The 24,264-nt window shown below is 49.8% G+C and overlaps 1 protein-coding gene across 14 annotated transcripts in view; it reads left to right on the top strand.

The window, feature by feature from the left end:
• Positions 1–24,264, top strand: part of HMBOX1 (homeobox containing 1) — a 124,178-nt gene that overhangs the window by 77,949 nt on the left and 21,965 nt on the right. For all 14 annotated transcript variants that reach the window (XM_053383763.1, XM_053383759.1, XM_053383762.1 and 11 more), the window contains exons 3-6: positions 2,755–3,240; positions 5,145–5,230; positions 15,784–15,894; positions 21,370–21,523. In XM_053383763.1, the coding sequence (XP_053239738.1) occupies positions 2,755–3,240; positions 5,145–5,230; positions 15,784–15,894; positions 21,370–21,523 (837 nt within the window). The remainder of the gene's footprint in view (positions 1–2,754; positions 3,241–5,144; positions 5,231–15,783; positions 15,895–21,369; positions 21,524–24,264) is intronic.

Raw genomic sequence — 24,264 nt, 5'->3', positions numbered from 1 at the left:
GGTTCAGCGATCTTGGCCAGAGTCCAGAGAGGAGTCTGCAAGCATGCCAGGACTTCTCAAGCCACTTGTTTCTGAATGCTGGAAAACTTTCCAGAGTGGCATTGGACCATCGCAGCCTTTAATCAGGGTTCCTTGTGCATCGCAGTGGCCGGTGCGTTGGCAGAACGGCAGCTGTGCAAAGGTTGGGGGATGAACAGCTGGAGCATGTGTATGTAAGAATCAAACTCTGGACGTCCAGTGGGCCTGAATGGTGAAAACTTCAGGACAGATAGTCCTTTTTCATGCAGCACATTGTTAAACTGTGGAATTCTCTCCCACGGGAGACCTTGATGGGTGTCAGGGACTGGTTGGGTGCAGAGGGAAGTAACCAGCTAGGAAACCCTAAGGGATGAAGGGTCAGAGCCCAGGGATGTCAGGAGCCTGTCCTACACTTGAGTAGGACCCCGGCAGAGACACATGCCCGACTGGCATGTTTTCTCCCTTCTGGTCGATCGTTCGGGAGCTTCCAAAGCTTCCTTCAGCCCGAACATCACAACGACCGATGCCGACAGACATCGGCACACTTAGGGATCCGCAGAGTCTTCGCAGCTTGCGTAAAAGAACCCCAGCAACTCTGCATTTTGACTAATCTACTTTATTTACATATAAACACACACGGAGCACTGCAACATGGCTCCCTCTCTCTGTAGCATCAGACAGCAAAAGAGAAAGAACAAAGGACAATGGTCCCACTTGACGGAACACAGGAACACAAACATCCTGTCTCCGTCACTTCCCACTCTGTGGAGTCAAAACATACACCGTCATGTGATAGACAACAATCCCATGACTGCAGTCACGGAGCAGGAATTCTAACAAGGGAGTGGTGGTGGGATGATGATGAGCGGTTCAAGGGAAAAGAGGGAGCAGGCTGAGAAGGAGTGTCGGAAGCTGGAGAGATAACAGGGCTTAGGGGGCAGGGAGAGTCTGTGGCAGAGAGAAGTCCAGAATCAGAGGCAGAAGATGAATCAGGGGAGGGAGGCTGAGAGGCAGAGATGAGTCAGGCTGGTGAAGAGTCAAGGCGGTCTCCCCCTCCTGCTGTGACAAGCTCCCCTCGCCACCTGGTCTCCCAGAACCAGAAGAGGCATGAAAAGGGTGGAGGAGAGGTTGGCCGCCTATAGGAGCAGTCTCTGATTGCTTGGGGGGGGGGGAGCCCCAGAGAGGAGGAGACATAGGCGGCTGTGGGGAGGTGGGAATTTCTGAGCACAATTCAAAGTGTTGGTGCTGACCTTGAAAGCCCTAAATGGCCTCGGCCCAGTATACCTGAAGGAGCGTCTCCACACCAATTGTTCAGGCCGGACACTGAGGTCGCATGCTGGGAGCTTTCTGGTGGTTCCCTCCCTGCGAGAAGTGAGGTTACAGGGAACCAGGCAGAGGGCCTTTTCGGTGGTGGCGCCCACCATGTCCATGGAGGCACAGGTCAATTCTGTGTCCAGGGCAGTCATCTCCCAGCTCCATCTGGTACGCAGGCTGAGACCCTATCTGCCTGCAGACTGTCACACCAGAGTGGTGCATGCTCTGGTTTTCTCCCGCTTGGACTACTGCAATGCGCTCTACGTGGGGCTACCTTTGAAGGTGACCCGGAAACTACAACTAATCCAGAAGGCGGCAGCTAGACTGGTGAATGGGAGCGACCACTGAGATCACATAACACCGGTCTTGAAAGACCTACACTGGCTCCCAGTACGTTTCTGAGCACAATTCAAAGTGTTGGTGCTGACCTTGAAAGCCCTAAACGGCCTCGGTCCAGTATACATGAAGGAGCGTCTCCACCTCCATCGTCCAGCCCGGACACTGAGGTCCAGCGTCAAGGGCCTTCTGGTGGTTCTCTCCCTTTGAGAAGTGAGGTTACAGGGAACCAGGCAGAGGGCCTTCTCGGTGGTGGCACCCGCCCTGTAGAACGCCCTCCCATCAGATGTCAAAGAAATAAACAACTATCTGACTTTTAGAAGACACCTGAAGGGAAGTTTTATTCATAGCTGTCAATGTTTCCCTTTTTTTTAAAGGGAAATTCCCTTATTCTGAATAGGATTCCTCGCAAGAAAAGGGAAAAGTTGACAGCTATGGTTTGATTGTGTTTTCAATATTCTGTTGGGAGCCACCCAGAGTGGCTGGGGAAACCCAGCCGGATGGGTGGGGCATAAATAATGATTTATTTATTTATTATTGAAAAGGTGTTGGAATCTGGGAAGGAAAAAGGGCTTAGGCAGCAGAGAGAGTCTGTGGTACAGAGAAGCCTAGAATCAATGGCAGAAGATGAAGCAGAGGAGGAGGGAGGCTGAGAGGCAGAGATGAGTCAGGCTGGTGAAGAGTCAAGGCGGTCTCCCCCTCCTGCCGCGACAAGCTCCCCTCGCCACCTGGTCTCCCAGAACCAGAAGAGGCATGAAAAGGGTGCAGGAGAGGTTGGCCGCCTGCAGAAGAAGTCTCCGAAATCTTGGGGGGAACCCCAGAGAGGACGGCTGTGGGGAGGTGGGGATCTTAAGTCCCAACCACTTCTTAATTGGGGTGAGCCCAGACCCATTCCTGCGCGCATTAGGCCTTGCACATCCATTCAGATCCCGTTTTTGCTAATTGCGAGTTAGCTCCAACTCCTTCAGTGTGATCTACTGCTGACTCGCTCTTGCAAATGGGCCCGCTTTGGCCTGATCCTGGCCTCTTTATCTCACATCCCTGTGCCTTCTTCCCTCCTCACCTTCTTCCCCTGTGCCCCCACAGCCTGCTGGAAACCATGTTTCACTACACCGACGAGCCCCGGTTCACCATAGAGCAGATCGACCTGCTTCAGCGCTTGCGGCGCACCGGGATGACGCGGCACGAGATCCTGCACGCCCTGGAGACCTTCGACCGCCTCGACCAGGAGCACAGCGACAAGTTCGGCCGGCGCTCGGCCTACGGGGCCGGCGGCGGCTCCTGCAGCAACAGCACCAACAACGTGGCCGCCTCGTCCTCCACCGCCACGGCCTCCACGCAGACGCAGCACTCGGGAATGTCCCCCTCGCCCAGCAACAGCTACGACACCTCCCCGCAGCCCTGCACCACCAACCAGAACGGCCGGGAGAGCAGCGAGCGGCTGTCCGCCTTCAACGGGAAGATGTCGCCCACGCGGTACCCGCTGGCCAGCAGCATGGCGCAGAGGTCGTACAGCTTCGAGGCCTCCGAAGAAGACCTGGACGTGGACGACAAGGTGGAGGAGCTGATGAGGTGAGCTCTTGGGGCTCAGGGTGGGGCGCGCTCCTGTTGGTGGGCTCGCCGTTAGCGCCGCGTCCCTTAAATCTGGCCTCCCTCTCCTCAACCGGGGCGCGCAAGGCGGTTTGCTGAAAATCAGAGAAAGCACAGAATTTCTCTGTGGGACCCCCAGATGCCATCTAGACCAACCCCCTGCAATTCAGGGATCTCAAGTGTAGCATCCACAACGAGGGGGCGTCTGACCTCTCCTTGAAAGCCTGCAAGGAAGGTCTATCGTCTCCCGTGGGAGACCGCTCCACGGTCAAGGAGCTCTTACCGACAGAAAGTTTTTCCTAACATATGTAGATTGGAAATCAGGGTACAATTAGAATAGAGGGGGATATCTCTCTGTGTTTTATTATTTATGTTGCATTTTTCCTCTCTTTTCTTTCTTCCTTTGCCTTCCTCCCTTTCCTTTTGTTGTTTCTCTTTCTTTCTTTCTAATTTCATTTATTCTAGATAGAATTTTATTTATACAGTGGTACCTTGGGTTACATGCGCTTCAGGTTACAGACTCCGCTAACCCAGAAATAGTACCTCGGGTTAAGAACTTTGCTTCAGGATGAGAACAGAAATCACGTGGCACTGGCGGGAGGCCCCATTAGCTAAAGTGGTGCTTCAGGTTAAGAACAGTCTCAGGTTAAGAACAGACCTCCAGAACGAATTAAGTGCTTAATTGTGAAAACTTTAATGAAAATTTCCTGGAGAAAGTTCCTGCTGCTGTTTAGTGGCTGCTCCCAGATAGAGAGAGAGAGAGAGGGATGGATAGATAGATAGATGATAGATGATAGATAGATAGATAGATAGATAGATAGATAGATAGATAGATAGATGATAGATAGAGAGATAGATAGATAGATATCATGTTGTGGATGCTTTAGTCGAGATCCCTGCATTGCACGGGGTTGAACTAGATGACCCTCGGCGTCCCTTCCAGCCCTGCAATCCTATGAATCAGTGTTTTAATTCTGTTAGTGTATAATTGTTGTTTTTTTTTCAAATTATCGTCACCATCCCGTGACCCTAAGTTTTCAGATGTTCTTATTTTACCTTCAAACTGCCTTGAATCATCGTCAGGGAGAAAGATGGTTATGAATTATAATTATTATAATAATAGTCAGAATTTCATGCGGCCCAAGCAAGCCTTAGATCGGGGTGGGGAACCCAAGGGCCGTTTCCCCATCTGGCCTGTCTTCCGAGGGCCACGAGACAGTGGTGGGCGGGGCCAGAGGGGAAAGTGGGTGGAGCAAGGAGCATAGATTCGTCATGAGGACACGTTCCAGCCGGGCAAAAGCATTTGGGGTGGGGTGGGGGTCGTGGGCAGAGTCCTGAGGCCAGACAGCGAGGCCTGCAGGGGCCTAATTTGTCTACACAGGCTGGCAGCAGCCCTCTCGGGATTTCAGACTGGCCTCTTTGCCAACCCACCCCAAAGATGCATTTGAACCCGCGGCCTTTGATATGCAGAACATGTTCTCTGTCCCCGAGTTACGGCTAAGTAATGCGCTAAGCTACACCCCCTTGTGCAAGACCCTAGTTTGATGCCAGCGTCGCCACCGGTGGGAGAGATTTATTCATCCCTCCGTAATGAAACTTTGCGCATCCCATATGGCTTGCATGAATTTACACGGACCGCGAGTCATCCGTTCTCCTCCTCATGTGCTTTGATCAGCCGGTGACACAGATTAAAAGGAACGTCCGACGGCTAGGGCCATCCGTCAGGCCCTTCTCTCCCTCTGCGCCCCCCCCCCAATTAAACACGTCTTCAACTCTGGCCCTCTTTCTTGCCCCCTCTCTCTTTTTAATCATCATCTTCTTCTTCCTCTCCCCTCCTGTCCACCCTCCAACCCCCCCCAAAAAAAAAAATCTCCCCGTTTTGTTAGGAGGGACAGCAGCGTGATAAAAGAGGAAATCAAAGCCTTCCTGGCCAACCGGAGGATTTCGCAAGCCGTCGTAGCGCAGGTAACAGGTAAGAGCTCGGAAACACCTCGCCTGGACCCCCTCTCCGTAGCTCAGCACCGCCGTCTCGCCGCGTCTTCTCCTGCCGGCGCAGATGTTGGGATATCGCTTGGCTTTCTGCATTGCAGTGCAAATCTGTCAGCTTAGTCATGATAATGTATGCCTTTGATTTAAGACCCATTGTGGAACTTCCCTGGTGAATCAGTCTCTCTCTTTCTCTGCACCTCCCTGGCCCTGCCTGATCTTCTCTCCCCCTGTTCCTTACGTGGCTTACGTCAGCAGGATATCTCCCTTCTTTTCTTAGGAATGCTGTAACGAGCGTCAAGCTAGCGCCGAAATGGCTTTGTTTTTAAATTGTGAACGTCATCCACAGCCCTTCCGTTGAGAGCGGGAAGGTGAGGTTCTGGCCCTTTAAGGGTTCGGAATAGGCCATCCGGGACGTGGGTGGTGCTGTGGGTTAAACCACAGAGCCTAGGACTTGCTGATCAGAAGGTCAGCGGTTTGAATCCCCGCGACGGGGTGAGCTCCTGTTGCTCAGTCCCTGCTCCTGCCAACCTAGCAGTAAATAGGCACTGCTCCAGCGGGAAGGTAAACGGCGTTTCCGTGTGCTGCACTGGTTCGCCAGAAACGGCTTAGTCATGCTGGCCACATGACCCGGAAGCTGTACGCCGGCTCCCTCGGCTAGTAAAGCGAGATGAGCGCCGCAACCCTAGAGTCGGCCACGACTGGACCTAATGGTCAGGGGTCCCTTTACCTTTACCTAATAGGCCATCCAGGCCTTGTGGGGTGCTTGGCTGGAAAGGCTTTTGTTTAATTGCGCCCACATTGTTTCATTAGCCCAATAACCCAACCTGCCTACTTAAGCCAAGCATGGGTAAACACTTAAGGCTGCCTCCTCCCAACCTTTTGTCTTGCTTTTGGCGGTTTTCAACCTGCGGGTCCCCAGATGTTGTTGGACTACAACTCCCATCATCCCTAGCTAGCAAGGCCAGAGCTCAGGGGTGATGGGAGTTGTAGTCCAGCAACATCTGGGGTCCCGCAGGTTGAGAACCGCTGTGCTAGATGATAAAGAGAGTGAATAGCTCAGTCAGGAGACCATAAGGCTCTTAGAATCGTAGAGCCAGAAGGGATCTCCAGGGGTCATCTAGTCCAACCCCCCTCAATGCAGGAATCTCAGCTAAAGCATCTGTGACAGATGGTTATCCAACCTCTGCTTAAAAACCTCCAAGGAAGGAGAGCCCACAATCTCCCAAGGGAGACCGTTCCCTGTCAAACAGCTCTTACTGTCAGAAAGTTTTTCCTGGTATTTAGTTGGAATCCCCTTTCTCGTAACCTGAAGCCATGGGTTCGAGTTCTGTCTTCCGTAGCAGGGGAAAAAACAAGCTTGCTCCATCTTTCATGTGACAGCCCTTGAGATACTTGAAGATGGTTCTCACATCTCCTCTCAGTCTCCTCTTTTGCAGGCTAAACGTACCCAGCTCCTTCAACCGTTCCTCATAAGGCTTGGTTTCCAGACCCCTTGATCATCTTGGTCAGCCTCCTCTGCCTACGTTCCAGTTTGTCAACATCCTTCTTAAACAGTGGCACCCAGAACTGGACACCATATTCCAGGTGTGGCCTGACCAACGCAGAATAGTGGTACAGTGGTACCTCGGGTTACATACGCTTCAGGTTACAGACACTTCAGGTTACAGACTCCGCTAACCCAGAAATAGTACCTCGGGTTAAGAACTTTGCTTCAGGATGAGAAGAGAAATCGTGCAGCAGCAGCGGGAGGCCCCATTAGCTAAAGTGGTGCTTCAGGTTAAGAAAAGTTTCAGGTTAAGAACGGGCCTCCGGAACGAATTAAGTGCTTAACCCGAGGTACCACTGTACTATGACTTCCCTTGATCTGAACACTCGACTTCTGCTGATGTAGCCGGGAACAGATTCCTGGGTTTCTTCAGCATCCTGCCTCATCTCTGTCTTCTGGCCTCCCTCCTGCGTCTGATTCTGGACCGCTCACTAAAAACTGTTGCCCCTTCAGCTTCCGACACCTCCTCCTCCTGGTCTTCTCCCTCTGCCCAGCCATCATCATCCCCTGGCTCTGAGCCTTCTTCTCCTGGGGATTCCCTTGCGGGTTCCCCAGCTGGAGCCTCTCACTGCTTCTCAGCATCTAGCCAGCCCATGACATTCTACATGTTTACTCTTGAGCTTAAGTACTGAGTACAGCAGGGCTTGCTTGCTCCCAGTTAACTGGGAGTGTAAGCCGCAGAGAAATTCCCCCTGCTGGCCTTGGCTTTAAGGGGGAAATTTGTTTAGGCCTTGTTTAAAGGTAAAGGGACCCCTGACCGTTAGGTCCAGTCATGGCCGACTCTGGGGTTGCGGCGCTCATCTCGCTTTATTGGCCGAGGGAGCTGGCGTACAGCTTCCGGGTCACGTGGCTAGGATGACTAAGCTGCTTCTGGCGAACCAGAGCAGCGCATGGAAACGCCGTTTACCTTCCCGCCGGAGCGGTACCTATTTATCTACTTGCACTTTGACTTGCTTTCGAACCGCTAGGTTGGCAGGAGCAGGGACCGAGCAACGGGAGCTCACCGAACCAGTGACCTTCTGATCAGCAAGTCCTAGGCTCTGTGGTTTAACCCACATCGCCACCCGCGTCCCTTAGGCCTTGTTTAGGGAAGTTTTTAATGTTTAATGCTGTACAGTGGTACCTCGGGTTAAGAACTTAATTCGTTCCGGAGGTCTGTTCTTAACCTGAAACGGTTCTTAACCTGAAGCACCACTTTAGCTAATGGGGCCTCCTGCCGCTGCCGTGCCGCCGGAGCACGATTTCTGTTCTCATCCTGAAGCAAAGTTCTTAACCTGAGGCATTATTTCTGGGTTAGCGGAGTTTATAACCTGTAGCGTATGTAACCCGAGGTACCACTGTATTGTGTTTTTAATATTCGATTGGGAGCCGCCCAGAGTGGCTGGGGAAACCCAGCCAGATGGGCTGGACGTAAATAATAAATTGTTGCTGTTGTTATTATGATTATTGGCTAATACGGGAGGCCTGTTGCACCTGCGAGCCGACTGCAATGACGACAGCGTAGAAGGGCAAGTTATAAATCTAAATAACAAATAGATGCAAAGACTAAATTAAATAGATGGATCATATCTTTTGCATCGTGTGGTGGCAGACCCTGGAGCGCTCACTGCAGAAGCGTGTTGCGTGCCCGAGTAAGGACAATGGCTTTGCTTCAAATCTTGACAGCTGGGCCTTTCCGGCTTAAGCAAAGGGCTTTGTGAGCCCCCTCCCCTTAATTTGTCATTTCAGCGCAGGCCGATTCCGCGCATAATTCCCCTCTCTTCTTCTTCTGAATAAGCAGCAGTGAGCTTCTGGTTTATTGCTGTTAGCTCCCCTGACCCAGGCAGGCATTTGACAAAGCAGCAGGCAGCATGCTCTGGAAATATGAGGTTTAAATCAGGGGCACAGAACCTTTATCGTACATTTGCTTGTATGAAAGCTTCCAGGGCCCGGGGGCCAGAGGACAGTGTGATCACTTGGGAAATGGAGTGGAGTAACAGATCAAACTCTCTATTACAGTGGACGCTTGGGTTGCGAATGTGATCCGTGCGGGATGCACGTTCACAACCTGCAGCGTTTGCAACCCGCATATGTGCACGCGCGGGTTGCGATTCGGCGCTTCTGTGCATGTGCAAAGTGTGATTTAGCGCTTCTGCGCATGCGCAACCGCCGGAACCCGGAATAACCCGTTCTGGTACTTCCGGGTTTAGGCAGTCCGCAATCCGAAAAAACGCAACCTGAAGCATCTGTAACCCAAGGTATGACTGTATTATTACTACTACTACTACTACTAGTAGTATCTCGCCCTGCATCCGTAGGTCTTAGGGTCATTCACAACCTAAAAATACTACTACTGGTAGTAGAAATAATAATAATCAATCATCATCGTCGTCATAATACCCCGCCCACCTGGCTGGGTTGCCCCAGCCACTCTGGGCGGCTTTCAACACACATAAAAACAAAACAAAACGTCAAACACTAAAAACTTCCTGAGACAGGGCTGCCTTCAGATGTCTTCTAAAGGTTGTGTATTCCTTCCCTCCTTGACATCTGATGGGAGGGAGTTGCACAAAAAAACACAAAGTCCACAATAAAAACAAGCAGAGAAACAAACCAATATCCCACTCCCCTCTCCTCTCATCGCCTCCCACAGCACATTTAAAAGGGTATCGGATGTAATCAGCCGAAGGCCTGGATTAAGAGGAATGTTTTTGCCTGTCGCCTAAAGGTGTTGAATGAAGGGGCCAGGCAGGCTTTCGTGGGGAGGGCATCCCACAAATGGCCTGTTCTCGTGTTGCCACTCTCAAGACTTCTCATGGAGGATGCACATGAATAATAATAATGATGATGATGATGATGATGATGATGATAATTTATTTATACCCTTCCCATCTGGCTGAGTTTCCCCAGCCACTCTGGGTGGCTTCCAATCGAGTGTTAAAAACAATACAGCATTAAATATTAAAAATTTCCCTAAACAGGGCTGCCTTCAGATGTCTTTTAAAAAGAAGATAGCTGCTTATTTCCTTCACATCTGAAGGGCGGGTGCCACCACCGAGAAGGCCCTCTGCCTGGTTCCCTGTAACCTCACTTCTCGCAATGAGGGAACCCCCAGAAGGCCCTTGGCACTGGACCTCAGTGTCCGGGCTGAACGATGGGGGCGGAGACGCTCTTTCAGGTATACAGAACCAAGACCGTTTGAAGATATACTGTGTCCAGTTCTGGGCATCCCAATTTAAGAAGGATATTGAAAGCTGGAACATGTGTGGAGGAGGGCAACCAAGATGGTCAAGGGTCTGGAAACGAAGCCTTATGAGGAACGGTCGAAGGAGCTGGGTAGGTTTAGCCTAGAAAAGAGGAGACAGAGAGGAGAGTCATCTTCAAGTATCTCATGGAAGAGGGAGCAAGCTTGTTTTCTCCTGCTCCGGAGGGTGGGATTCGAACCCATGGCTTCAAGTAACAAGAAGGGAGATTCCGACTAAACACCAGGAAGTACTTTCAGACTGTAAGAGCTGTTTGAGAGTGGAACCCGAGTTTCTTGGGAGGTTGTGGACTCTTCTTCATCGGATGTTTTGAAGAAGAAGTTGGATGGCAGATTTGTTTAATGCTTTAGTTAAGATTCCTGCATTGCAGGGGTTGGACTAGATGACCGCTGGTGTCCCTTCCAACTCTACAATTCTATGATTCTTTGCACAGCAGGCTATCTTGCAGTCACGCTAAAGTCACCCACCCCATCCTCTTTCCCTCCCTCCCTCCCTCCGATCAAGAAGTATTTCTGTATTTCAGGGGCACATTCTAGCTAAGCGGGGCCTGTAAGACAGAGTTGTTCCGTCTGGCTTTTGCCTTGGAATCAACTTGATCCCCTTCCACCTCTTTCCTTTCTCCTTCTGTGATGGAACTCTTATTTGGGGACTTCCCTGGCTTTTTTCTGGCCCACGTAGGACCAGTCTGGATAGTTAGCCTTGGTGAAGATTTGATGTTTTCATCCCCGAAAAAGTTTTTGAGTTTCTGCTGAAATGAGGCTGCATTTTAATGTTGTATTTTAATCTTATTTAAAGTTGTATTTCAATCAATTGTTTTGTATCTGGTGTTAGTCGCCCTGAGCCCGGTCTTGGCTGGGGAGGGCGGGGTATAAATAAAATAATTTATTATTATTATTATTATTATTAGTCACAGGACTTGGGAAGTGGTGGTGGTGGAAATACACAGATCAGGGCTGGTGAGGAGGAATTGTCTGAGTAGAGGGCTGGAGAATAAAACCTAGGAGGCTGCTTGAAATTTTTTGTTTGGCTTTCTCAGGCGTGCCACCTCGAGGTCCTTAGAGAAAAAGGGCAAGCTATAAATGCAATTAAACAATAATAAAGTAATGCCATGCAGCAAAATAGAGCAGAAAAGCTGAAAAAAAGGGGAAAAACCCAAAGCTTGCTGCTGCAGTTTGTTATTGTTGTTGTTTGTTATTATTATATTATGGGAAGCCCTACACAAAGCAGCAACTGATAAGCACTAGCCCATGATAATGATAATGATAATGATAATGATAATAATTTATTATTTATACCCCGCCCATCTGGCTGGGCCTCCCCAGCCACTCTGGGCGGCTTCCATAAAAACCAAAAATACAGTAAAATATCACATGTTAAAAACTTCCCTGAACAGGGCTGCCTTAAGATGTCTTCTGAATGTCAGGTAGTTGTTTATCGCTTTGACATCTGCTGGAAGGGCGTTCCACAGAGCGGGCGCCACCACTGAGAAGGCCCTCTGCCTGGTTCCCTGTAACTTGGCTTCTCGCAATGAGGGAACCACCAGAAGGCCCTCGGCGCTGGACCTCAGTGTCTGGGCAGAATGATGGGGGTGGAGACGCTCCTTCAGGTATACTGGACTGAGGCCGTTTAGGGCTTTAAAGGTCAGCACCAACACTTTGAATTGTTCCAGTTACAGAAAGGATGAATTGTTTGAATTTGAATTGTTCCAGTTATAGTGTATCTGACGAAGTGTGCATGCACACGAAAGCTCATACCAAGAACTAACTTAGTTGGTCTTTAAGGTGCTACTGGAAGGAAAAAAAATTTTTGTTTTGACTTTGAATTGTGCTCGGAAACGTACTGGGAGCCATTATATTATGGGAAGCCCTACACAAAGCAGCAACTGATAAGCACTAGCCCATAATAATGATAATAATAATAATAATTTCATTTATACCCCGCCCTTCCCGGTTCAAAAACCGGGCTCAGGGCGGCTAACAACAAATTTAAAACACTTCAAAACACTTCATTATAAAAGCAGCATAAAATACAGTATAAAAACATGAATAACAATAAAAATCAAAAATCAATTAAATAATCCCCAGGGCTAGCTCGCTGAATTGGTCCTACTTGGGCCAGCGAGGCGGTCAGGGGAGAATTCGCTGTGGGTCTCGGAGCGGGTGATCTCAGAGAGGAATGCGGAAGTCTTTTATTTATAGAAGCTGCCTTTCAAGTGTTGTGTAGTAAGACAAACAAGACGCTGATGGACAGAGCAGCTTATTAATAATACGCAGATAAGGCGAATGACAGGGTGAACCGGAGCTAGTAATAGCCTGTGCAGGAAGACCCAGTGGAAAGGGGCTCATCCTTTCATGCTTGCTCCCTCTAGAGTTGAGATTGGGGAAAAGCACACAGTGGGAACTAATTTGGGATGCGGGGGGACTGTAATGTGGGAAGGGGGTCTCACAGGTTCATCAGTCCCGGTCGTGTTCCGCAGGCAAAAAGGGTGTTTCAGTGGAAACCAGTCTGCTGGCAACCAAATAAAAATGCGAAAAGAATACGTTTCAAATGTCGTGTTTAAAACACACTGTAAAAATAAAGCTCTGCCTCAAAGCTGTGAATTATGAAGTAGACGCAGAGTCCTTTAATGTGTCAAAAGCCCTTCCTTTGATCACAGTGGCCTGGTTTTCATAAAATTGTACAATTGGAAGGGACCCGGATCTTGTTTTTTTGGACTACAACTCCCATCATCTCTAGCTGGTGGGACTAGTGGTCAGGGATGATGGGAATTGTAGTCTGAAAACAGCGGGAGGCACAAGTTTGGGAAACCCCGATCTAGTCCAACCTTCTGCAGTGAAGGATCCACAGCTAAAATTCAGGAATCGGTTCTCACCAAACCAAACCGTGTCTTTGCACGAATGCATGTGTGTGGAGATTGTGGGGAGGAGGTGACTGTGGCCACTTTCCATCATTCTGCTGCTGTGCTGAAGTAAACCATGGTTTGGCTTAGCACACTCTCTGAACATGAGGTCGTGTTTTCGCTCTCTTGGTGCCATAGTTAGGCTGTTCGTTAAAGGAGGATGAAACCACTAAACCCAGTGCAGTGGCAACCAAGGAAGAGCAAAAACGCCACAATGTCCTCTCCCAGAGCCTGTGATCATGCACACTAAACCGTGGTTTGGCTTAGCACAGGGGTCTGCAACCTACGTTCCATGGGCCAGTAGCGGCCTACGGGGCTCGTCTAACTGGCCCATGGCGACCCCTGCTGCCCCCTGCCGCCCGCTCTTACTGACTTCCGAGTTGATGGTGCCTGTGTGCATGCGCATAGGCGTTCCTACGACCCGGATATGCACTGAAAATAGCGCGTGCGCACGCGTGCAGGACAGAGAAGTGCCCGTGCGCATGCGCACATGCTATTTCTGGGGCACATTTAGGTCGGAAAAGCGCCGGAAATAGTGTGTGTGCACACGCATGCGCGCTCCTCCAACCCAGAAGAGTGTGCGTGTGCACACACTGCGGCCCATCCCCCAACAGAAGGAGCGTGGACCAGCCCATTGTCCGGTAAGCTTGCCAACCCCTGGCTTAGCACCACACGTGAGCCAGCGCACTGAGTCATCTATCCAGGCACTTCGAGTCCAGATCCTAAAAATAACACACAGGGGAGTGTTTAATAAATGATACGCTTCCCGTTTTGAAAATGCAAAGAGAAGTAGATTTCCTGCCTATCACGGAAGTTACGGTTAATCTCTGCCTCTCCCAGGAATGCCAGCTTGGCGCCACGACCGTTGGTGCCCAGGGCTGTGGGTGCCATGCAGCTTTCATGGCCTTGGCACCGAAATTTGTGGGTGCCCGGCCCCTTCATGGGGCATGGGACGTGGGTGGCGCTGTGGGTTAAACCACAGACCCTAGGGCTTGCCGATCAGAAGGTCGGCGGTTTGAATCCCCGCGACAGGGTGAGCTCCCGTTGCACGGTCCCTGCTCCTGCCAACCTAGCAGTTCAAAAGCACACCAGTGCAAGTAGATCAATAGGTACCACTCCGGCGGGAAGGTAAACGGCGTTTCCATGCGTTGCTCTGGTTCGCCAGAAGCGGCTTAGTCCTGCTGGCCACATGACCCGGAAGCTGTACGCCGGCTCCCTCGGCCAGTAAAGCCCAGTAAACCCCAGAGTCGGCCACGACTGGACCTAACGGTCAGGGGTCCCTTTACCTTTACCAGGGCCTCAGGGAGTTGCCACCTATGGCCCCTCCCCACACCAAAAAATTCATTCCGTGTCTTGGACTATCACCCACTCCCTTTTCTTCCGCATGCAAAGTTATCTTAAAGATGTGGCAATTTCTATCACTTCCTTCCCGGTCTGCATTTCTGATCCACCCAGGACTGACTGCTGTTTACTCCTGGGTAGTGCGCATGTGTGGCTGGATCGTTCTGTCCAGAGCAGAATGAACGGCCGAGTGAGTCATCCCATTTCCTGGTGGACGTGTTCGTAATGTCCTATAAGCTGCTATTCTGCGCTCGCTGTCTCTCTCTCCCCCCCCCCCCCCAAGTCGTTGTCTATCTATGTAAGCGGTAGGAGCAATTAATCACAATAATGTCATCTGAAAATTCGGGCTTTTAAATGTGAGAGCTCAAAGCCATATATATATATATATATATATATATATATATATATATATATATGTAGGGGCTCTTTTTAAATTAAAATAAGAGTGCCCGGGTCTGTGTATTCTAGCCCTAAAGCACCCAAACTGTGTGTCCAGAGTAGGGTTAGGGATCCCAATCCAAAACTGGTGTCACGATGTTCCATGCACCTTGCAAAATGTTTCTGGTGGAATGCAAACTCAATATAGGATTTAATGCAGAATGGGGATATTAAGGCGGTGGTTCCCAAAGCAGAGAGTTTATCACCCCATGGATGGCAGTGGGGTTACCCAGGGGAGTGCCAGGGTGCTAACTGGAATAAAATATTGGGGGCCCCAGGTAAGGCCTGCCCCACATAACTGATCACAAGATGCAGCACACACAACCACACCATTTGAATGGCAATGCCCATAAACCCTGCGATATCCCTTTTGACACGAGGTGACCAAATGTGGTCGCACCATAGATTTTGTCTGATGGCATTATGATAAATAGGCAGTTTTATTTTCAGTTCCTTTCCTAATGCTCCTTGGCAGGACGAGAATTGGGAACAGCGTGTGTGGCTTGATCACAGGTTGTTCGTAGGGCGTGATGAAAACTTGTGCGCAAGAGGAGGAGCCACACAGTGTGGCAATCAGTTGCATAGTTTCTCTTTCTCTCTCTGGGGACTCATACGATACGATACGATAAGATAATCTTTATTATCATTGTCGCATACAGAACAACAAAATTGAAAAATCTACATAAGACATTCAAAACCCAACAAGCCTGCTATCCCAGCCTGGTTAGCCCCCTAAAAACTCTGATACCCCATTTTTAAATACAATATACTCCCATACAGACTCCTTACAATGTGTTTAAAACCAAAATCACATTTGGGTAGTAACTGTTTCTTAGGCGGCTGGTCCTAGTCTTTATAACCCTCAGCTACAGTAAAAAAACAACAGTGTTTTGAATGCGTTATAAACATGCAACACCAGATGGCGCTGTAAAGCACAAACTTTTTCTTTGCAATTTTACATAGCGGTTGTTTTTTTCTTTCCATTATAACGTTTTAATTTATTTACAGCGGGTTTTTCCCTCATGTGTAGATCCGCCCTTTCTGTCTCCTCTCTTTGCTCTTTCCTGCAGGTATCAGTCAGAGCCGGATCTCCCACTGGCTGTTGCAACAGGGATCGGACCTGAGCGAGCAAAAGAAAAGGGCCTTTTACCGATGGTACCAGCTTGAGAAGACAAACCCCGGTAAACAAAACCAAGCCGAGACACTCCAGCTGTTCCCTCTGAACCAAACCTTTTGCCCAGCGGCTGTGAGTGTTGTTGGCTTCATCGTGCTTCGGTCGGCATGGACCTTCCCCTCCCTCCTCCCTCCCTTGCTCCCCGCCCTCCCAGTTACAGTCCATGCTCAGGAGTGGGGTGGGGGGGTGGGAGGAGGCCTGGATTGGGCAGAGCAAGGTTTGGGGGATTTCCCTCAAACGGGTCTGTATCGGGGGCCTTGTTTTCCAAAGAGGGCTGACAGAGGTTTGGGGCGCACATGGAATTGTAACTTGAAAGATACAAAAGTGCGTTGGACAGCATTGAGCAGCAATTCCTTTGCTCGTCAGCAGGTGGCGTTGCTGTTTTGTTTAACCGGAGGGAGACTGTGGGACAAGAATGGGAGCTTTAAATGCCATGACAGCTATCGCCCGTGGCCTCTGAATTACTGTTTATTTGGTTTCTGTCCTCCCGCCTCTCAGTCCTAAAGGGTAAAGGGACCCCTGACCATTAGGTCCAGTTGTGGCCGACTCTGGGGTTGCGACGCTCATCTCGCTTTATTGGCCGAGGGAGCCGGCGTACAGCTTCCGGGTCATGTGGCCAGCATGACTAATCCGCTTCTGGCGAATCAGAGCAGCGCAGGGAAATGCTGTTTACCTTCCCTATTTATCTACTTGCACTTTGATGTGCTTTTGAACTGCTAGGTTGGCAGGAGCAGGGACTGAGCAATGGGAGCTCACCCCGTTGTGGGGATTCGAACCGCCGACCTTCTGATCGGCAAGTCCTAGGCTGATATGTGCTTCTAATCTGCCCTCCTTCCTTCCCTCCCTTCCCCTTCCCTTCCCTTTCCTTTCCTTGCTTGGCCACCGCGAGAGCAGGGTTCCGGACTAGAAGGGCCACAAACTCTCAGGGCTCTCCTCCGCCAAGCTGGCTGGCGCTTCTTCCCGCAAGGGCCCTGCGGCTCGCCCGCCAGCGTTCCGAGCAAAGTGCGTTTGGGAACCGGGTCGGAGCTTTGCCGCATTGGCCGACCCACCTCGGAGCGCCCACGCTTTGACACCAGCGGCACTGATTCATTAGGGTGGACCGGATCAGTCTGGCAGGGCCAGCAGGTAGCCGGCCAAGTGGGAAAGGATGAATGAGTTCCGTTGGCTGAGCTCCCCGTCCCTTCTTCCCTTGGCTGTCACAGACTCAGGCTGGCTTGGAGATGCGAGGCATCAACCACCTGCGTCCCTTTGGGGGATGTTCTTGTTGTTTTTTAGCACAAATGCCAGAATGTCTTTCCTGAATTTGCTCCTTGTTGCTTAGTCATTTAGTCGTGTCTGACTCTTCGTGACCCCCTGGACCAGAACACGCCAGGCACTTCTGTCTTCCACTGCCTCCCGCAGTTTGGTCAAACTCAGGCTGGTAGTTTCGAGAACACTGTCCCACCATCTGGTCCTCTGTCGTCCCCTTCTCTTTGTGCCCTCCATCTTTCCCAACATCAGGGTCTTTTCCAGGGAGTCTTCTCTTCTCATGAGGTGGCCAAAGTCTTGGAGCCTCAGCTTCAGGATCTGTCCTTCCAGTGAGCACTCAGGGCTGATTTCCTTCAGAATGGAGAGGTTTGATCTTCTTGCAGTCCATGGGACTCTCAAGAGTCTCCTCCAGCACCAGAATTCAAAAGCATCCATTCTTCGGCGATCAGCCTTCTTTATGGTCCAGCTCTCACTTCCATACATCAGTACTGGGAAAACCAGAGCTTTTACTATACGGACCTTTGTCGGCAAGGTGATGTCTCTGCTTTTTAAGATGCTGTCTAGGTTTGTCATTGCTTTTCTCCCAAGAAGCAGGCGTCTTTTAATTTCGTGGCTGCTGTCACCATCTGCAGTGATCATGGAGCCCAAGAAAGTAAAATCTCTCACTGCCTCCATTTCTTCCCCTTCTATTTGCCAGGAGGTGATGGGCCCAGTGGCCATGATCTTCGTTTTTTTGATGTTGAGCCTCAGACCATATTTTGCGCTCTCCTCTTTCACCCTCATTAAAAGGTTCTTTAATTCCTCTTCACTTTCTGCCATCAGAACTTGCTCCTAGCTTCTGCTTTAACCGAAGTATTTGCACAAAACAAATGTAATACCGTGAAAATCCCTGAAACGAGAAGTAATCCACCAGAAATATTATCTTATGAAAATAAACTAAATAATAAAAATCAAAAAGTTTAAGGAAATAATTAGAAAAACCTAAAATTGAACAAAGCCTTAACAGGATGCCGGCTACAAACCTCGTTTCGCTGAACTATTCAGTTTCCTCAGAAGGAAATAGAAAAGTCATAAACCTTAAATGACCAAAATTCAAAAAGTAGAACTCCCAAAAATTCTGATGTATTGTAATCCTAGCTCGACCTAGGTGAAGCAAAGCGCAGCAATAAAGGATTGAGGACTCAAAGGTCCAGTTTCTAATACTGAATTTACAAAAAGGGGTTGAAAACCTAAATGGCAAGTTTTAGACAAAGCCCAGCTTAAAGGAAGCAAAGCACAGTAATAAAGAGTTGAGGACTCAGCTGTGAAAATTCTACTGTTGCCTTTACAAAAAGGTTTTTAAAAAACCTCCTCCTCCTCCTCCTTCTTCCTTCTTTGGCGATCCCTCGTAGCCGAGTAATAATAATAATAATAATAATAATAATAATTTATTATTTGTACCCCGCTCATCTGGCTGGGTTTCCCCAGCCACTCTGGGCGGCTTCCAACAAAGATGAAAAATACACTAAAATGTCACATATTAAAAACTTCCCTGAACAGGGCTGCCTTCAGATGTCTTCTGAATGTCAGGTAGTTGTTTATTGCTTTGACATCTGATGGGAGGGCGTTCCACAGGGCGGGCTCCACTACCGAGAAGGCCCTCTGCCTGGTTCCCTGTAACTTGGCCTCTCGCAGTGAGGGAACCGCCAGAAGGCCCTCAGAGCTGGACCTCAGCGTCCGGGCAGAACGATGGGGGTGGAGACGCTCCTTCAGATATACTGGACTGAGGCCGTTTAGGGCTTTCAAGGTCAACACCAACACTTTGAATTGTGCTCGGAAACGTACTGGGAGCCAATGTAGGTCTTTCAAGACCGGTGTTATATGGTCTCGGCAGCCGTTCCCAGTCACCAGTCTAGCTGCCACATTCTGGATCAGTTGTAGTTTCTGGGTCACCTTCAAAGGTAGCCCCACGTAGAGCGCATTGCAGTAGTCCAAGCAGGAGATAACTAGAGCATGCACCACTCTGGCGAGACAGTCTGCAGGCAGATAGGGTCTCAGCCTACGTACCAGATGGAGCTGGTAAACAGCTGCAGTGGACACAGATTTGACCTGTGCTTCCATGGACAGCTGTGAGTCCAAAATGACTCCCAGGCTGCGCACCTGGTCCTTCAGGGGCACAGTTACCCCATTCAGGACCAGGGAATCCTCCACACCTGCCCGCCTCCTGTCCCCCAAAAACAGTACTTCTGTCTTGTCAGGATTCAACCTCAATCTGTTAGCCGCCATCAGATTGTCTTCCATGAACACGGTTTTACCAGTGAGTCCGTAAGTGACTGTGGAGGCCAATTCTGGATCCACACGTCCTTCTATAGTGGGGACATAGGTTTCAGGGTGGGAGTTGGTCACGGTGTGGATTTGCCAAGCGTACCTTCCTCTTAGCACGTTTCTCCCTTTCGTCCTGAGTTCGAGTGTCTTCAAAGCCCAGGACACCTTTGGTAAAGGCTGTTCTCCAACTGGAGCGCTCGCAGGCCAGTGTTTCCCATTTGTTGGTGTTTATACTGCATTTTTTGGGGTCCCATCTGGCATGGTAATGTTGACACTGGCTGTGCCTCTAGGGTTTCGGGAAAGGAGTATATCTCTGCCATACCTGGAGAGTCTGGGGATGCAACCTGGGGTCTTCTGTATGCAAAGTAGATGCTCTGCCAATGAGCTAAGACCGCACCCCAGCTGCTGAATCAGTGCTAGAAATTAGGCCGATGCCAGGCGTATTTTGCAACAAAAGGTTTTGCAACATTAAAACATCAGTCATTAAAATCTTCCCTAATTAGGGCTGCCTTCAGATGTCTTCTAAAAGTCTGGTAGTTGTTGTTCTCTTTGACATCTGGTGGGATGGCGTTTCACAGGGCGGGTGCCACCACCAAGAAGGCCCTCTGCCTGGTTCCCTGTAACCTCACTTCTCGCAACAAGGGAACTGCCAGAAGGCCCTCAGAGCTGGACCTCAGTGTCCGGGCTGGACGATGGAGGTGGAGACGCTCCTTCAGGTCTACTGGGCCGAGGCCATTTAGGGCTTTAAAGGTCAGCACCAACACTTTGAATTGTGCTCAGAAATGTACTGAAAGCCAATGTAGGTCTTTCAAGGTGTTATGTGGTCTCGGTGGCCGCCCCCAGTCACCAGTCTAGCTGCCACATTCTGGATTAGTTGTAGTTTCCGGGTCACCTTCAAAGGTAATTGAGAATATATAGGGTTTTTCTTTTTCTTTTGGTCCTCTTTTTAACGAAGGAGGATCTCTGTAATGCTCCTCTTACAGAATTTATTTGCATCTGGATGCTACATCAGCACAGAAATCTGTTTCCAGCCCCTGCCCCCTGCTTTGACGTTGATTGTACTGACTCGATAGAAGTCCAAGCGTGTTTGTTTAACAGGGTTTCCCAAACTGTTTTTTGGACTCTGATTATGGGCAGCAGTGGGAAGAAGGCAGAACGGTCACAGCGGTGAGCAATCCTTGGGCTACTCTTTGTGCAAGAGAGGGAGGGATACAGTATATGAATTATGTGCAAAGTAGATATGGAGGAAATGAGGTTGTAAGTTATAGGAGTTTGGTTATACAGTCATACCTCGGGTTACAGACGTTTCAGGTTGCGTGTTTTCAGGTTGCGCACTGCGCCGAAACCGGAAGTTACTGGAACGGGTTACTTCCTGGTTTCGGTGCTCGCGCATGCGCAGAAACACTGAATCGTGCTTCGCACATGCACAGAAGCGCCAAATCGCGACCCGTGCATGTGCAGCCACGCACTGCGGGTTGCGAACGCACCTCCCACGCGGATCATGTTCGCAAACCGAGCGTCTCCCGTACCTGAGTAAAAGAGGCTTTTTTAAAAAATGAAAGAGCAGGTGTGCTGTACTTTTAGAGGAGCTCCTGTGTTTCATCAGGGCCGGTGCTGTTTTAGAAAGAAGCAAATTTACGGAAGGTCAGTCTTCATGGCTACTAGTCATGATGGCTGTGCTCAGCCTTGATGCTCAGAGGCAGCTATGCTCCTGAAACCCAGGTGCTGGAAGCCACCAGAGAGGAAGAGCTGCTCTTGTGTTTGAATTCCGCTTGCAGGTTTCCCAGAAGAGACATCTGGTTGGCCTTTGTGAGAATAGGATTCTGGACTAGGTGGGCTGCTGCGTTCCTTCGGTGTTGAGCGGGGAGCCAAGCGGGGCTTTCCAGTTCCGCCGGGAAACACTTCCGTGTCCCGCTTTGCTTTTTTCCAGGGGCGACGTTAAGCATGAGGCCGGCCCCGATCCCGGTAGAAGAACCTGAATGGAGGCAGACTCCTCCCCCCGTCACAGCTACCTCTGGCACCTTCCGCTTACGGCGGGGAAGTCGGTTCACCTGGCGGAAGGAGTGCTTGGCCGTCATGGAAAGGTAAGGAACATCAAAGCTCTGGGTGGACCGGGTTTGTCACAAGTGTCAGTTGTGCGAAGGAGCCTAATAAAAAAAAGGGGGGGGAGCGTTTCTACCTGTTCCCAATACAGTCGTATCTTGGATCCTGAACGCCCTGGAACTCGGACGTTTTGGCTCCCGAACGCCACAAACCCGGAAGAGATTGTTCCGGTTTGCAAACGTTCTTTTGGAACCTGAACGTCTGACGGGGGCTTCCATGGCTTCTGATTGGCTGCTGGAGCTTCCTGCAGCCAATCAGAAGCCGCAATTTGGTTTTCAAGCGTTTTGGAAGTCGAACGGACTTCTGGAACGGATTCCGTTCAGCTTCCAAGGTACGACTGTGTTATCTACGCCAGCGGATCCCGAAGGAAACCATGGAAGGTTGTAGATCGTTGTGACGTTAACATATATGAGAGAGTGCTGGAGGGGAAATAGTTAAATAGGTTGCACAGACAGGACCCAGGGGGCTGGAGTCAGTGGGTCTATAAAACTAGTTCTGAGAGGAGTTCTGGGGAGAGTTTGTTGGAAGTTGTGGGTGTGTGGGTGGTTGGTTTGAGTAGGTTGGCTGGTTGGGAAAGGCAGTTGGTCATAGAGAGACAGTTAGGGCAGTTGGTCCTTGAGTATGGGGAGGTAGAGATAGAGAGAGGAACATAAGACTAAGAAAGTAAAGAGGAACACTGTTTGGAATACTGTAATAGTTTTGTTTTAAGTCTGAAATAAAATACACTCTTCTTTATGAATTGAAAAGCTGACTGAGACTGAAGTGATTTTACCAGGGAGGACCTGGTTGGTGGCAGCGGATTAGTGGTGTACGGGTCAATAGTCCGTGAGACGACCAGGGGCTCCGTACGAACGCCACAATCGTGCTGGAGGATGTTGAGATGAGCAGCCCCCTGATACGCAGATGGTGGTCCTGTTGCCCAAGGAGATTTTGGGGCAGAGTTTGGGGCACCATTATTTGCTGCTGGTGCGGCTTCCTTTTTAAATTGTTGTTTCTTTATTTGGTTTTTCAGATTAAAATTTTACAATCACGTATCCAGCATACAACATAAAACCTAGATTCCAAAGAATCTCTTGGACTTACCTGCTCCCCTTTGTGTTAATCATTTCCTCTTGCATCTTTTATGATCATCCGAAACTTTTACCTCACCGTTGTGTCCAAAATTCACCATTAAACCACAAGTGTTATTCTAATCCTACTAGTTTACAATGGTGTTTAAGACAAATTATAATTCCCCCGCCCACTATTCCTTATTGAAATTTCTTGGCTTCTGATTCTTCCGGCCATTTCGGCATAGTCCATCAACTTAATCTGCAGGAGCTGCTTCCTAGCTGTGTACCATTGTTGGTCAGTAGCCACTGCAGACAGGGGTGTGTATCTAGTGGGGACAGGCCTCCCCCAGTTCAGGCAAGGCCGGTGCACCTTTTCCAGCCCAGGGGTTCATTCTCAAAACTTTCTCTCGCAAGGCAATGCCTGGCACTGTGCAGGTGAGGGCGTCCTGTAGATCCCGTCATCAGCAGGGCCTTGAGCGTGGTGGCCCCGACCCTTTGGGATTCCCTCCCTGTTAATACCAGACAGGCGCCACCTCTGCTGTTCTTTTGACACCTGCTGAAGATCTTCCTCTCCCAACAAGCTTCTTAAGCAAAGATCTTCGTCCCAGTTTGGATCTGTATATTGGAAATGCGAGTCTTTCGAAAGGTGTTCTTATCGCTTGTGGTTTGACGCCCTGCGCTCCTTTGGGAGAAAGGGCAGGGTATGGGTTTAATAAATGAAATAAATTCCTTCTGAAGTAACCTTTCCCGGCGTGTGTGCCCATGGTAGGCAGGCATAGGAGCGAAAAGGGGGCACAGCAATAGGTGGGGTGCCTGAGATTTCTCCAGTGGGCAACATGGGACTATACCTTTGAAGGTGATTTAGAAACTACAGCAAATTCAGAACACAGCTGCCAAACTTGTGACTGGGAGCAGCTGCCGGGACCTTATATCCTAAAGGATCTTCACTGGCTCCCAGGACATTTCTGAGCACAATTCTAAGTGTTGGTGCTGACTTTTAAAGCCCTAAACGGCCTCGGCCCAGTATACCTGAAGGAGCATCTCCACCTCCATCGTTCTGCCCGGACGCAGAGGTCCAGCTCCGAGGGCCTTCTGGCGGTTCCCTCCCTGTGAGAAGTGAAGTTACAGGGAACCAGGCAGAGGGCCTTCTCAGTGGTGGCACCCACCCTGTGGAACGCCCTTCCATCAGATGTCAAGGAAATAATCAACAATCTGACTTTTAGAAGGCATCTGAAGGCAGCCCCGTATTGGGACATTTTTAATATTTGAAGTTTTATTATTGTTTTGTACGTGTTGGAAGCTGCCCAGAGTGGCTGGGGCAACCCAGCTAGATGAGCGGGGAATAAATAATAGAATTGTTATTACAGTGGTACCTTGGGTTACATATGCTTCAGGTTACATACACTTCAGGTTACAGACTCTGCTAACCCAGAAATAGTACCTCGGGTTAAGAACTTTGCTTTAGGTTGAGTACAGAAATCGTGCAGTGGCGGTGGCGTGGTGGCAGTGTGAGGCCCCATTAGCTAAAGTGGTGCTTCAGGTTAAGAACAGTTTCAGGTTAAGAATGGACCTCCGGAACGAAGTAAGTACTTAACCCAAGGTACTACTGTAGTTGCATCACTACATCCCAACCCTACAAAAGCCAGAGGCTTCTAACACTGCCCGCCCCC

This window comes from Podarcis raffonei, chromosome 3, assembly GCF_027172205.1.
Source record: "Podarcis raffonei isolate rPodRaf1 chromosome 3, rPodRaf1.pri, whole genome shotgun sequence".
Taxonomy (NCBI): Eukaryota; Metazoa; Chordata; class Lepidosauria; order Squamata; family Lacertidae; genus Podarcis; species Podarcis raffonei.
This window is presented reverse-complemented; position numbering and strand designations above follow the sequence as displayed.